This window comes from Manacus candei, unplaced genomic scaffold (genome assembly GCF_025592945.1).
Source record: "Manacus candei isolate 608988 ecotype Guabito, Panama unplaced genomic scaffold, ASM2559294v1 h1tg000049l, whole genome shotgun sequence".
Taxonomy (NCBI): domain Eukaryota; kingdom Metazoa; phylum Chordata; class Aves; order Passeriformes; family Pipridae; genus Manacus; species Manacus candei.
The window spans coordinates 5,313,994-5,329,057 of NW_026138097.1; the positions used below are offsets into that span (position 1 = coordinate 5,313,994).

Genomic DNA, 15,064 nt, shown 5'->3' on the forward strand with positions numbered 1-15,064 from the left:
CAGGATGCCATATGGCACTTCTTTCTCCACCATTCCAGTTCCACCCCTTCTTTCTTCCTTTGAACACAGTCACAATTATAACACGTATCCACATTAGCATATATGTTGTAAATAAATTTTTTTATTGCATTTGTAAGCCTTCTAATTGCAATGTCTTCCCTCCTATGGTGGCAAAGCTTCTTGCTATTGCTAAGTTATGGTTTGTGCAGGTTTTAGGGTTTTGTGTGATATTTTTCTTAGACAGGAGCAATAAGCACTAAAGCACCCATGACCTTCATATGAATACTCTCATGCAACACCAATTTGATTTAATTGCATGTTATATGATGCAATGAATTGCTTGGTGCTCTCTTGGCTGGGAATTATACTTTGAAATCCATTTTACCTGGGCATCTTATAAGTGCTTTTTTTGGATCCAGTTCCTCTTCCAGTAAAGTTTTCAGCAGTCCTGCCCATACTTCCTTTCCTATATGTGAATTCACATCAGATTTCCATACTAAAAAATTGGATTATTTTAATTCTAGAAAGAGAACTTTTGTTTTCCTATTAGAGGTACGAGCTATTTCTTTTCCTCTGTCATTGTTGGCACCTGCTCTTTAGGAAAAGATGTAAGCTCTAGAAGTATTATGGCGTCTGCCAGTAGAAGAGGGTCACTACAAAGGACAAACCTGCAATGACATGAAGAGCTGAACACAGAAGCCAGTTATAGTAGGACATGTAGAGCTAGGAAAGGCCAAAAGGACGAAGTGGAGGACGACAAAAGGGATCAAAATTAAAGCAACAGTAAGAAGCACAAAAGATATTTCTTTCTCTGTGTTTTTGCTCCCTGGGAGTAAGGAAGGATGTTTTTCTCCTTCCTTCTTTTAATTTCTTCTATAAAAATGAAGTAAAACAGGAAAATCACACAAATTCACTGAGAAATAAAAGATGCAAGACGGTGAGTGCCAGAGGAATGATACAAGTTCGATCTTATTTTTAATGAGCACTTAGGCAAAGTAAAACAACTTTGACAGGTAACACTTAAAAGCACTGACTCCACAGTAAGCCTAGAGATGGTGATTGCCTTGTGACCTAGGATGCTTGGTTTCAAGGTTCTAAGATGAGAAGGAGATTTGAAATGCAGTCTCTGCTTCCTAGAGTTTTATACAGTAGATTGCTAGAACTAAAGTCAGGTAGATATACATCCTGTCTCAGTGGTGCCTGCTACGCATCTCCATGTGCATATACCGTTTCAGGGTGGAGGGGTGGGGTTGGTATAAGTGCTATGAAGCCACATGTATGGGCAGACCCAGGAGTTTGGCAACTGTCAAGCTCTACAGGACTTGCATACCCATTAGGACTGATTCCACTATTAAATACAATTTAATTGTACAGAATTTTTGCATAAATTTGCATAATTGCATAGCAGTATAAGGCCTGAGCAAGGTTTGGGTGGGGTGGGGGGTGGGCAGTGCAGGTTCTACATCCTAAGTGAGGTCCTAGGTTATGTGCCTAGCTCAAGTTTTCAATAACATTTGAAAATATTACCCAATTGCTTCAACTGGTCCAACTTTTCTAGGTACTGTTAAGCTCAGTGTTTGTTCATTTGTTTCTAATACGTCAGAAGTGTTGAGGAGTGAGCTGTTTTAATAGGCATTGTGAAGTGCACCAATAGATGGAGCTATGGGAGACTTTTGTGCCTGTATGCCTTACAGGACAAAACAACCAAGTATAGGTCAGTGACACTACCGTATGATTTATTACTCAGGGTTTTATCTGGAGCATAACTATGTTGTGATTTAGAGGAAAAAAATAAAAATTTGTTTTTATTTAGTTTTCTACTTTTTTTAGTTATTCTAAAATTGTTCAGCTGTGATCAGTGAAGGAAGGACTTAGTTACCAGCTCTCTGTTATTTAGATCTGAAATATGTTAACTATGTGTGCTAAATATTTTTCTCTTCATACCGTCCTCCAATAGAAGCACTGCAGCTTGGCAGAACACTCACAGCTCTGTCAACAGGAGTATTACCATTGCTTCAGTGAGAACAAGGCCAAGTTCATAAATCCAGGATGAAGACATTTCTGTCTCTTCCCTCTGTTCTTGGTAATGTTTTTGTTCTTCTTCATCCAACATCATGCTTAGTCACCCTCAGCAGGTAGGTTGTGTAATATCCGTTGAGGGACAAGTGTACTGAAAACAGTTCCATAGGTCAAGGTCATACCTTCACTCCAAAAGGAAAAATACTGCCCTAAAAGAACACCCTCAGTGGGAAGGCTGTTCTGAAATTACAAACATGTCCATGTTGCATTTGAAAGTCAGGACAAGAGCAAGGCTCAGGAACCTGTTGCAACTCTGATTCACATTCACCCATGCAGGAAAAGGGCTTTTCATTTTAAAGAACATGATACTTTGGGGATTATCGTCTCATAAGAATCTGGTGTCTGTAGTCCCTAATCTTTTCCAGCCTCAGCAGCTGCAATCCATACTTAAGGTCCATAATAATTAGAAGGACTTCTTTGCAGAGATGTTGGACTCTACAGCTCCATTTAAGTTTTTTTCTTTTGCACTATGTTGATACTGTAATATAAAAACTCATACAGTAACTTTGCCCATAAGAAGAAGCACTAACCAAATAGCAATTTGCCATTGTTGCCACTAGAGGATGAACGTTAAACAGTAGTGAAATTGCATACTACTAGTACCTTTCTCAAAGCCTTTCAAAGGCATGCATACATACTATGACAAAAAACTAGCTGTATCATTAAACTTTAACATTAAATTCCAGTAGTCTACAAGAGACACAAAAGAAAGTGCAAGCCCAGTAAACAAAGAAATACTAGTTGTTTAGTTTGGGTTTTTTGTTTTCTTTTTTTCTTTTTTTCCCCCCCTTACTTATATGTGAAGTACAGTAACAGCAGTATAGTTTTATATACGTAGTTTGATATATGTAGTTTCATATTCTCTAACATGCTGGTTTAATAGAGACAAGCCTTTCTTTGGGAAAAATCATTCACTAAGGTCTAATGTAGTACATAGGCCTGGTTGAAGACCCTTAGCTTAATATAATTAACTATTGATACTGTCGATGTAGAGTAACAGACACATGTTGGAAAATCCCTGAAGCACCAGTTGATTTCATTAATATTTTCTCATTAAATACTGTAAGCCATTTTTTAACTTTTGCAAATTCATGAGTACCTAAATTACTACAAGATAAATGCTGTATAGTCTTCTGTATTTCTTCTTAATGTTCTAGAGGAGAAATAGAAATAGTTTCCAAAATCATGAGAGCCCTGATTTTTTTGCATCTGGCTGCCTGATACAGCTTCAGAACTTGAAAAGACCCAAAGTCAGTTCTGCATTACCATTCAGGGCAGTGTGTTTTCCTCCACAGAGGAAATTTTTGGAGGTTTTATTGGCACCAACTCATTCTATGAAGCTGACGGGGTGGCAACCTTGTTCCCTGGAAAGCTTTCACAGCATTTAGTGTGTTCTGAATTTTCAGAAGTTTTGTATTGCATTTGGCACAAAGCCAATGTTAAGTAGCCATATTCCCTGGATTTCTCTTCCTTTTGATGTAGCCTGAAGCAGGGCCTGAGGTGGACTTTCCCAGTAACTACATCCCTGGCCTCCTAAGAGCTTTAACTTGTCCCAGCTGACCTTTCCACTTGGCGTAGCATCGTGGAGTGGAGTCAGCCTAAGTAGATAAAGGCACTTAGGGGTATGACAGCTGAGTCTGAGTTTTGGCAAAAGACTGATGTTGGGTATCAGATGGGCAAGGAATGCAGCAATAAAGAGCAGGCATGGAAGACAGAAGATCTCTGTATCTTATAAGAAAGGAAGCAACTAGAGGCCAAATTGGACAAGACGTTAGACGGAGATATTTGAAGACCAAGGAACTGAATGGGCAGGAGACAAGAGTGACTTTGAGAGGTGACCGCAAGAAAGGAAATCAGAAGCAGTATCAGGACTTTCTGAGATTAGGATGAGAAGCCTGAAGAAGGAACAACTGGAACTGACTCTCTGGGAAGGAACAAATAAACAAGAGATAGAACTGGGTCATTTGGATTAAGCATTGGGTCATGCAGCCAGACTAATCTGTGCTTGTCCCAGGGGTAGAAGAGGGTTTTACACTAACCTTGCACTTGCCTGATCTTAGTTCAGCCCCTGGCACAAATCATAGATACTGATGAAATGCCTGCAAGCTCAGGGGGAATAGCAGCACATCTGCAACCATGCCTATTTTATCTCAAAAGCAGCTTGGGATCTACACCAGCCAGGAGCTCTCTAGTTGCCAGAGGAAGCTGTAGGGGTCAGACAAGCAGCCTGGGTAACACACACAAACAAATACCAGAACATTAACTAAACATCAAATGAAGTGAGCATGCCTTGACTGATGACCTGAGGGACAGCATCACCCCACTGCCTGGCTACACAGAAAGCCAGGTCTGAGGATAAAGCTGTTCTCCTGAGAAACTCTGAGGAATTTCACTTCAGGAATCATTAGCAAAAACATCCCAATTCCTTTTAAATCCTGAGAGGTTTTAAAGCCACGACTCCAACTCTTACAATTTTGAGCATAACACAGATGCTGTGTTATGAGACGGGTCAGCCTGTCTCATAATGTTGCCTTGGGACATACTTCTGCTTCTCTGCCACCTCGAACATGAGATATTACAAGTTACAGTGTGTGAGAAGGAAATGAAAAAGTGTCACTTGCCTCCATTCTTAACTTGCATCTTCTCCTGAACCAGACCTCTCCTCTTTGGGGTAATTAGGTAGTGCCTGGAACAGCTGAAAAAACAGTATAGCCAGGAAAGCACACATGCTAGAGCTACACAAGTACAGAAATATGCGCATGTAGGTGGTAAATACATTCTGCATTCCTGCTGCTGGCACTCCATAGATCACTTAGAAGTGATAAACTCAGCCTAAAGATTAAATAACAGACAGGAGTAGGAACTAACACAAATATTAGGGTTTTTGCATCACTTAACTGATGCTTCAGAAAGATCCTGTGAACTAAACTACCATTTTGACAATACAGCTGTCAGGTAACACACCCCTCTTGACTGACATGCAGCAGCTCCAGAGAAAAAACAGAAAAGTCATACTCCCGCAAAACACAAGAGCATTAAGTATCTCCAGTGCAACAATGAGTTACATTTACAATCCAAGGCTGGGACAAACTCATTTTGAACCAAAACTTCAAAACAGTTGTTAATTAGTAATCTCTAGATTACAAGGCCTCCCTCCTTGGTGCCTCTCAGTATTTCCTCATCTCTCCAGCTAGCAGCAAAAATATTCCAGATTGCATCAGCTGTGACTACTCTTTAGATGAGGAGATTCTCCTTTGGCTAACCAGGATTATACTCTATGTGACCACTAGGACTTTGTCACTTAAGAAACATCAGCAACCCTAGAAGACTGGAATACTACATAAGAAAGTATGGTAGGGAAGAGCTGTGGCAGGATGAAGAGGGATTCTTATACAAAGTTCTCCTTGCCTTCTTTGTTCCAGGCTTTCAGCCATTATAAATTAAGATTGGCTCTCATGTAGAGGCACTTCTTAATTTGTACCTGACTTCTCCTAGATTTAAGACACAAGAAAAATCACAAAACAACAACAGAACATTTTGGAAGGAAAGAGGAAGTCTAACAGGCATTGTAGTCAAGAGTGGGATTTACTGGAACTGGTTATTCCCACAAGATGGATGTGACGGCATTAATCCCATAGGTACCCCATTCAAGCTTCTTCAATTATCAGTTCATGTTTAGTTGCCTCTTCAATGTTTTTAAGTTGACGAAGTAGCCATTCTCTTTCTTTCTTTCTCTGTTATAGAAGAGAAAATATTATTTAGTTAACCTAATTCATTCAGATGTCCCCTGCTTTCAAAAACAAACAACATATACAAAGGTATTATGACCCAACTGGATTTTGACTGAAGTTTTCCATTGTTTTAAGACAAGAAGCTCTTATACTCTCAGAGCTAGTAAGTTTTCTTGAGTTTTCAACACATCCATGAACAATAGGTTACAGAGGAAAAACCAAACCAGAGCAGAATTTGATGGCTTCACACTGACCACCTACAGAATCTAAATCTACTGCCTCCCTATCCTTTCTAAGGGCTTTCCACAGGCCCTTTGCTAATAATTAAAATTCAAGCCAACTGAGTTCTTGTGCTCCACAGACAATCAAAACCTGCATAAGGTCTATTAATCTAAGCTTTCCCTAGGAAACCCTACACTAATCAAAAGGACTGCGCACAAGATCCCATTTGCAATGTCTAGCATTCTTTTTATAAAGTACTACGATTTGAATTAAACAAAGAAAGGGGTAGATTATTAGCTATTGCATAACTAAAAACCTTTACCACAAGAGCTTTATCAGTTTTCTTCTTTCTGGTTTTTGCTATTGGGAGATCTTTAATCCCTGGTATTCCAGTAACAAGCCGTGAAGGTCCACTCTTGTGAGTTCCTGCAGCCTCCACAAATGCTTTGGTAGTAGCTTGAGTTTCCACGTCACTTGACTCTTGATTTGATTCATCAGATGCCAACACAGTGGAAAGCCTCCTTCTAGAAAATACAAGCTGAGAGCTTTGGCTTTTCTCTTTATTTAATTCTTGCGAGTCAAACACTGTTGAAAGCCTTTTGGGGGACATATGAGGAAAGTATGCGTTAATGCTTACTAATGATACTTGAGGTAACGGTCTACTTGTATTTGATTTTGGCACTGGAGATCCATAAACTCTCTTACTGGTATCTTGGTCCTTGATTGACTGATTTGTCAGATCTGTAAGATCTGTTCTTGAAAGCATTGAGTCCACTGGGGTGCTGTGTTTCACCATTCTCTTTTTCAGAGATCTTTTAACATTTAGAAAAGAATCATCTTCCTCCAACATCTTGAAGTCAGGTTTATTGCCTTAGGAAAATATGAAGATTGTGTCATTGCTCACACAGAAAGAGATGCAATACTAAGTGCTTTTTAACAGTAAGCTGTTAAATCCAAGGTGTTCCTAAATTCACATCTACATTCTGTCTTTACATGGAATTTATCCTTTGTATAGATAAGTGTTCAAGGGTTTGGAAAACAGAACATTAGAAGACAGCTGGTCACACATACAACACTTTCCAGTCTTCTACATGTGAAGCTCCAAATGTGCTAGAAGTTTTTTATTAACCACAGCATCATTAAGACAGTGTTTTCTCCTTCAGAGTACACAACTAACATACTTTTGGGGTTGCAGCTGCTAACACTGTGTATGTAGATGAAAACTGTTAGATACCAGAGAGATTACCACAGTGTAGCAAAAATTCAAGTGCTCCTAAGAGATGTGCAGAGAATTCCTGGATTCACCCAGCCATTTCTTAGTCCAGTGGGTATTTTGTTTCTCTTAATTCTTTAAAGGGGCTCACAAACCTCCCAGTCTCTCCTACATACTTGATATTTGGCTTACTTCAGTTGATCCTGAGCTTTGATTCTAAAAGAATACATTTTGTGCAAGTCTATTTTCAACTGAATTTACAACAATGGCAAGGTTGCTTTTGCTAGTAGCATTTTCCCTGTCCATTTGCAAATCCCCAACAAAAAGGAACTCAACTTCTTACACCTGGAGAAGCCCAAGATAAAAATATCCAGTTTAAAGTATATTTAAGATAAATATCTCAATTAGATGAGCATTTAAGTACTTTTAGTAACGGTTCAACTCTTTGCTTTCATGGGATAATTCAGATATTTCATGCAAGGGGGCAGTATGTTTTAAATGCTTATATTCTAAACTGTATATAAATGCTTATATTCTAAACTGATCGAGACGTTGGTTGTACTTGGAGGGGCAAGACATCAGGATTATGATGAAAGGGGGCACAGGAGGGCAGGGAGATATATTTGCTGAAGTAAAAGGCATTAGTTCTCCATTTCTTGTCAGTGTTTTGCCTCACTGTAGGATTTAAGTTTCCTAGGAGAGTTTCACATGCACTTTGTGTTTCTAAACACAGAGGAGGCAAGAGATAGAAACCGATTCTCTATCAGCAGAAATCAGCTCTTTTGTGGTTTGTTTGGGATTTTTTTTCTCCTTAGAAAGAGGGAGGGGTACCCCATAATCACTTTTATTTGGATACCCATTTCTCCTCTCACTTCTCAGTAGTGCTATCGTGTGACACGTTATAAGCAGCACTCAACCTACAGACACTGCCTTTTTCCTTTCCTGTTTAGACAGATTGACTTCCCTTAGTCTTTATCATAGAAGCTTACTAGCAGTAAGCTTACAAGATTAAGCTCAAAGAAAGAATAAGGAGTTTGCAGCCTCCACCCCTCCCCCAAACCTAACCTCAGCTATACATTTTTAATGTTTTTCTCTTAATTGTTAAAGTTTAGATAGCCACTTAAAAAATATTTTTTACTTAAATTAGTTTCTAACAAGTATTTTCAACCAAAGCTTATAAGGAAAATAACAATGACTTTTTTATTTCACACTTCTCTGTACTTTTGAGAGATACATGCATACAAGCAACAGATTTTTTTCTGCCCTAATACCATTATAGATAAAGGAGATGAGAAGTCTAAAAACAACAGAGAAAGATAACTATTTAAGAATGTCAGAGTGTACTAAGGAGAATACATTTTGCAGGAAATTTGATAAAATAAAACAGGCTTACCAGATCCACCAGGTTCTGTCTTCTGTCTTCCTCTGTTTTTCAAGTGATCTAGCTTCAGCTGCTGCTTCTCTTATTATAGACCTGCTAGCTACCCACCTGGCCATCCTTTGCTGCAGAGACTCCCTAATTAACATATTTAGCATTTTTTAGGAGTTTCAGCAGTGCTGCTAACTGAATAAGCTACTGAATAGAAATCTAGAATTAATTAATCATAGGAAAATGGGCTAGTCAAATTATCTACATGCTATGTTTATTGTTGTTTAATCTCTGGTGCTTGCTGTCTATTTCAATCAGAAAAATCGGTTAATTGGCTTCACATGGATGCTTAAGGAACACTGAGAATCTGTTGCAAGATGGCTGTATGTTGATGAAGTATATCTGTTGCCATCTTGATTTTAAGTTCTCACTGCTTTTCTTGCTCAAAAAATAAATGGGAAATTAGTATTAAATCTGCCATGAAAAAGCTCTTCTTTTGGAAAACAGGTAGTGAGAATAAACTGAAAATTTTTTTACTGCAGTGTGAATTTCACAGTGCTTGCTGCTAACAGCTAATTGGCAGCATTTTATTTTGAAGCATGTGTTTTCAAAGTATTGGCTCTTAGATTAGAATTACATTGGTTTGAAAAGGTATGGTTCAGGAGGACCATAACTTTTGTCAATGGAAAAGCAGTTGGACCGCACCATCCGCACTGAATTACAAGTCAGCTCTATGACGGGTGGCAGTAAACATCTAGCTATCACAATGCTATTGAGCAAGCACAGGTGTGAGGGAGCATGTGCACAAATATTGGGGTAGCCCCTTTTGACAACGCATGACTTGTGGACCTTTACAATATAAGTTGATCAGACAGACCTAATTTCAGGTCTTTTTGTGGGTGACTTGAGATTGTAGAGTGCATGTAGTGCAGACAGAGGGGCAAAGCGCTGATCTTGCAGGGATTTGAACTTGTGGTTCCAGGGAGTCTGGGCATTTCAAACTTAATCATAAACCACCCTCTCTTGCCACATTAATAGTTGCACTATGAATAGACAATTGGAGCTACCAGTTCAATATTTAGGAATAACAGTCTGTCAGTATATGGGGAAAGTTGCTAGGTTTAAATTATGCGCCCCTAAGGAACTGAAAGAGAGCTTGAGAAATGGAGGCACTTTACAATCACATGGATTGCATGAGTAAACATCTTGGAAATAAATAGTCTGTCCAGGATAAGCTATTTATTTCCTAAACTCCCAGGGGAGGTTCCTACAGGAATATTTCGAGAACTAAACAAAAACTATTTTGAGATACTTGTGGCTGGGCAAAAAAAAAAAGTTCTCAGTCCTTTATAAACACAGACCAACGTTTACCTCTTTTTGAATATTTGTAGTCAGTTTTCAAACCCTGTGGCTTGGTGAGCAAACCCACCAGATCAGCCATACTGTGCCTCGCAGAGCTCAGCAAGCCAGTTCCTTATACAGTACAGAGAGTGATGTCTTGACATGGTGTCACAATGTTTGCGCTGTCCTGATGTATCATCGGGACATAATATCGCCTCTCCCAGCAAGGCAGTGACACAAACAACACTAAGCAGTTTGGACCTGCATGATAAGCTTCCTGCTGGCCTTGGCTTCCAGCTGCTGCTTTGCCCTCCTTGGGCATGAACATTAAACACCCAAGCTCTGACATGACTGACACCTTGAAGGCTTCTTGCATCTTTCAAAGAATGACACATACTGTGTCCTGCACTCACATCTATTTATTATGAATCATTCCTTTACTAAATTCCTTGGTATGTCCATCTTCACCCTCAGCATTGTCTACTTAATATTTTGAAAGAATACCTCTATAGGTCTTCATCCAGCCTTTTGGTCTATATTTACACACATTCCTCTCATTTGTTGTATAATGCAAGACAACACTCACTTCTAGCAATATTATTATGTACATCCACATATATTATATCATTTTTATGTTGATAAAGGCTTTATGTTTCTGTCCTGAAAGATTCTTTTGTTGATCTCATTTTAGGAGAAAATTTCATCTCCTTTCTAAATTTGCTCCAAAAATACAAAACCTACATAGGAAATAATTTAAATGTTTTTACTGCATTCCCTTGGGAAAAACATTAATTCTAATATTTTTACTTCCAAAACCAATAAAAGTGGGGAATATAGCAACAGCACAGTGTTTTGTTCAAATTTCATCCCTTCATTCCAGTTCAAATGCATGAATTCACTTCAGAGACATGGGAGTTTGAGGAAACAGGAACAGGGCAAAACCAGAATTATTTTTCAGTTTACCAAGGAATAACATACATAGAGGGACAAAAATGGATACCTTTCCTCCTTTGACTTCTGGTCTGTGAGACCAGAAGAGACTATGAGTATTCATTTGCTGCCCTTTTCATTTCTTCATTTCCCACTCTGATGATGGCACCAAACAGTTCTCCTGAAGGGAACTTGGATGCTGAAACAACCCTTGGCTCATATGTTTCCCTAACATAATTTATTGAATTGGATATGTAATTCTAGTTCATGAAGTCTCACATCTTGCATGTGTCCAAGCCATTAGGAGCTGCGTGCAGTCTTTCCTGGGCAGAACAGTATCAGGTCCTCTCCTTGCTCTATTCTGATGTTTTTAGGTGTAGAGAGGGATTCCACAAAGTACATAATAAGAAGTAGGAGTGGTAAGTAAAGCTCAACGTTCTACTCTGATGACCCATGGTGGGATGACTCTTGTTTGAAGCACTAGAAGGAAGAAGGAAGAGCCAGAGGAAGCATATAAATGGTGGTAGGGAGTAAAAGGGGAGTTAAAAATAGAAGAAGAAATTGAGAGGTACAAAGGTGAAAATGCTTTCCTAAATTTAGAATCATGTAGAAAGAATAAATTAAAAGAAATGTTAAAGAAATGGGAAAGATAAAGAAAAAATAAAAAAGAAAGGAAATTAAATTTTTTCCTAAAAGATTTAGAGGACTTGGGCCTCATCATGAACTAACCTTTGCAGAATAGTGCCTCCCTTGGCATGGAAAGCATTATGGTACAGTGGGCAAAAGGAGAAGAGATTCTGTCCCAGTAAGCTCCTTGGGCAGCCACAGACATTGAAACAGTCCAACTCTGCCTGTGGACTTAACCTCTTCAGGTACATAAAGCTGCATAGATGAAGCCAGTGGAACTTTTCAAAAGCATCTTAGCACTTTTTCCACTTATTTCAGTAGGCTTTACTGAGAATTATGAGTTTTGTGATAGGGTAAACAATGGGGACATACATTTTATATATGTGTTTTGAAGACACTTTAGAATAGAACAGAATAGAATAGAATAGAATAGGATATTTCAGTTGGAAGGGACTTTCAATGGTCATCCAGTCCAGCTGCCTGATCACTTCAGGATGGACCAAAAGTTAAAAGATGTGATTAAGGACACTGTCCAAATGACTCTTAAATACTGACAGGCACAGGAACCACTCCTCTAGGAAGCTTGTTCCAGTGTCTGACCACCCTCTTGGTAAAGAAATGCTTCCTAATTTCCAGTCTAAACCTCCCCTGACAAATGTGGCTTTGAGCCATTCCCACACATCCTGGCACTGGCTATCATGGAAAAGAGATCGACGCCTCCCTCTCCCCTTCCTGTGCTCAGGAAGCTGTGCTCAGGGAGCAGTGAGGTCACCCCTCAGCCTCCTTGTCTCTAAACTAGACAAATCTAGTGTCCTCAGCTGCTCCTCATAGGACATGCCTTCCAGCCCTTTCACCAGCAAAACCTTTACTGAAACCTTCACTGAAACCTTCAGGACTATATGAATCCTCTGTAGACTGTTAAACAAACTTTACAGAGCCTGAGAAGCATTATGTACGTTTAAGATCTTGCTCTCCAGCCACTTTAGAGATTTTGCCTTTTGGGTGACTTTCTTCACAACTGGTAGAATTCTACTGAATTATGATGTTATGATCACTGAAGAAAAATGTGGCATTATTTATGGTGGTAATGTGGAAGTGGTACCTTTGCAACTGCGGGAACATCCCATCTTTCAGTCTGACAATGACCTTTTTCTGTCAAGAGGTAACATCAATGTCTTTGTCCACTGTGTCCAGGAACACACTTATGTGTGACATACTCCAGGCTGGTCACAGGAGCACCTCATAAGCACCCTGAGAAGAAGATTTTAGGGAATTCTGGATAAATAGTTTAGAGATTTTATAACCTATCAGAAAAAAATGGCTCTGAACTAGCAATACACTGAGTCATGATGTGTGCTTCAGGTTATACATTTCTACAGGTTTTGGGTATGGCTGCTGTGACCAAATCTGTCCAAGTGGATAACAAATCTGATTTTGTGCACTCAAAGCCACAGTCTTGAAATACTTAGTGGTTTCATTGCTGCTCGGAAAGTCAAACCCTTATTTAAATATCTAAATCAGTTTCCATATGATTCATTTCAGTAAGAGCTTAAGAAACAATGACACTTGGCTCTTTGTCTCTGAACCATTTAAATAGTTTTAAATGCTTTTAATTTGGCTGTTAATGTTCGAAATTTTTCACTGAGGTCCACCAATTGCAGGGAATTCAAAATAGTATTCTAACAACTACTTTTTTTCTGCTTTAATGTACCATTAGGACTGAGAAAACAAAAGCCTTAAGGAGCACACCTTTACCCCTTACAGACAAGTTCAGTGCCATGTCCTCTCTTAGTCTGGACCATCTTTACCTTCAGATGCAGTGCTTGGTGTCTATGTGAAAGGAGGATTAGTTTGTACATATTTAAAGATGCCACTATATGAAGATGAATTATAAAACCTTAAGGTATTAAAAATTGTTTCCTCTCTTGGTTAAACAAGGTTATAATAGTAGTCAGTCTAAAACCATTATGGGAGATTTCAAATTGAGAAAAATTGTCTTTTTTATACAGAAGTCTGGAGGATCAATATTTGACTTCAAAAAGCCTAATTCCCTCCGTAGTAAGAAGCCAGGTGCTCTTTAATAGCAGTAGAGGTCACTGACCTTGATAAAATCAATGCGTTACCACCTGCCTTTGTAATTACGTCAATGACTCCTCTTCATTATATGCTTATGCACTTCAGTCTTACCAGAGTGCCACAATGTGTTCTGTCTGCATGCTGTTTATTCACTAGTTGGTGTTCTATACACTTTCTACATGTTTCTACACCCCAGAAGTCAATCTGAGTTAATGTTCAACTGGGACCTTTCCTCAGTAACTTGCTGTGTCTTTTCTGATATGACTGCTCCTTTCTAACTATGTTGGCAGTGCTGCTGAGGAGCACATAACAGTATTGCCAAAGTTCAATAAACATACAGAGTAACTATAGAGTTCAGGGGAAAACAGTTGGTGCTGCTTTCATGACCTTTGGCAACAGTATGAGCACAGTTTGGTCAATGGCAAACAAATGTCTGACTTCAAATCTCTCAGCGACCAGAAAATGATGGATTTGTTTTACTTTATTACATCTAATAATAAACTAAAAATGCTGTGTTTGTGCAGTGCAGTAGTGTGGCCAGACTGAACGTAGTCCTGAGCAGGAGGTAAGGCCAGGTGAGTATCAATGGCTCTTTCTTGTTGCAGTAGAATTGTGCAGATGAATCCCCAGGTGGTCTGAGATGAGGGAAAGCTAATGAATTCATCAGTCCCACTGACCTAGTGAAGCAGAGCATTTCTGGTAGGGAAGATCATCTGCTTCATCTGTGATGGTGTAGTTATTGATATGTTACGCTGCCTCTATGAAAGCCATCATTGCCATCTTTAGACTATGCCTTGTATATTCAATGTAAATATTCATGATAATAATGACTACATCATTAGCTCTTTCTACTTCTTCATTGCTAGCTCTCTATGGCTAAATCTAATAGCCAACTAGTGTCTGGTTATAAATATAGGAACAGCATAAGCCTGGGAGGCTCATATTAATGTAATATTAAAAACCAGTTTCTATTCTCTGAGCTTTGAGCGTGGAAACCTATGCAAACTACTGCTGAAACTGATAGCAGAAATAATCTGTGCAGGACTGGATGTTTAGGATCAGATCAGGGATCCTAAGTAGCCTGACTATACCCCATGATACCCATCCTGAAATGCTCTCTTCACAGTTCAGTGGGTTTAATGAGAGCTAAAATTGTCACAAACAGTTTCTCCTATGTGGCTCACTTTACAGCTATGAATTTTTTTTTTCATCAGAATAGTCCAAACAAGAATATGGTCCATTACCTGTATAATTGTTTCTTTCCATTGAACATCATATTCTGCTAGCAGAAACAGGGCATTAGGTGACCCATTGCTTGAGGGAATGGCTGCAAAACTGGAAGAATTTGATATAGATACAATGGCAATGCACCAATGTACACAATAGGGGATGTACATAATGTTCTCATTTTCTATGCTCCTCTTCTGCCTGTTTCAAATCAACACTATCCTCTGGTAATGCTTTTGGACAAGAACC

At 39.0% G+C, this 15,064-nt stretch overlaps 3 protein-coding genes across 5 annotated transcripts in view; 1 reads left to right on the top strand and 2 right to left on the bottom strand.

Moving 5' to 3' along the window:
- IGFBP3 (insulin like growth factor binding protein 3) overlaps positions 1–789 on the top strand; it is a 37,942-nt gene extending 37,153 nt beyond the window's left edge. For all 3 annotated transcript variants that reach the window (XM_051798919.1, XM_051798923.1, XM_051798921.1), the window contains exon 6: positions 585–789. The gene's annotated coding sequence lies outside the window, so the exon portion shown is untranslated. The remainder of the gene's footprint in view (positions 1–584) is intronic.
- ADCY1 (adenylate cyclase 1) overlaps positions 1–15,064 on the bottom strand; it is a 664,242-nt gene that overhangs the window by 475,397 nt on the left and 173,781 nt on the right. The window lies entirely within an intron of this gene.
- LOC127476242 (coiled-coil domain-containing protein 201-like) lies at positions 5,701–6,897 on the bottom strand. Its single transcript, XM_051798934.1, has 2 exons — positions 6,355–6,897; positions 5,701–5,813 (listed from the first exon to the last, which is right to left on the bottom strand). Exons 1-2 carry the CDS (start codon positions 6,880–6,882, stop codon positions 5,727–5,729), a joined length of 615 nt encoding a protein of 204 aa, XP_051654894.1. The 5' UTR covers positions 6,883–6,897; the 3' UTR covers positions 5,701–5,726.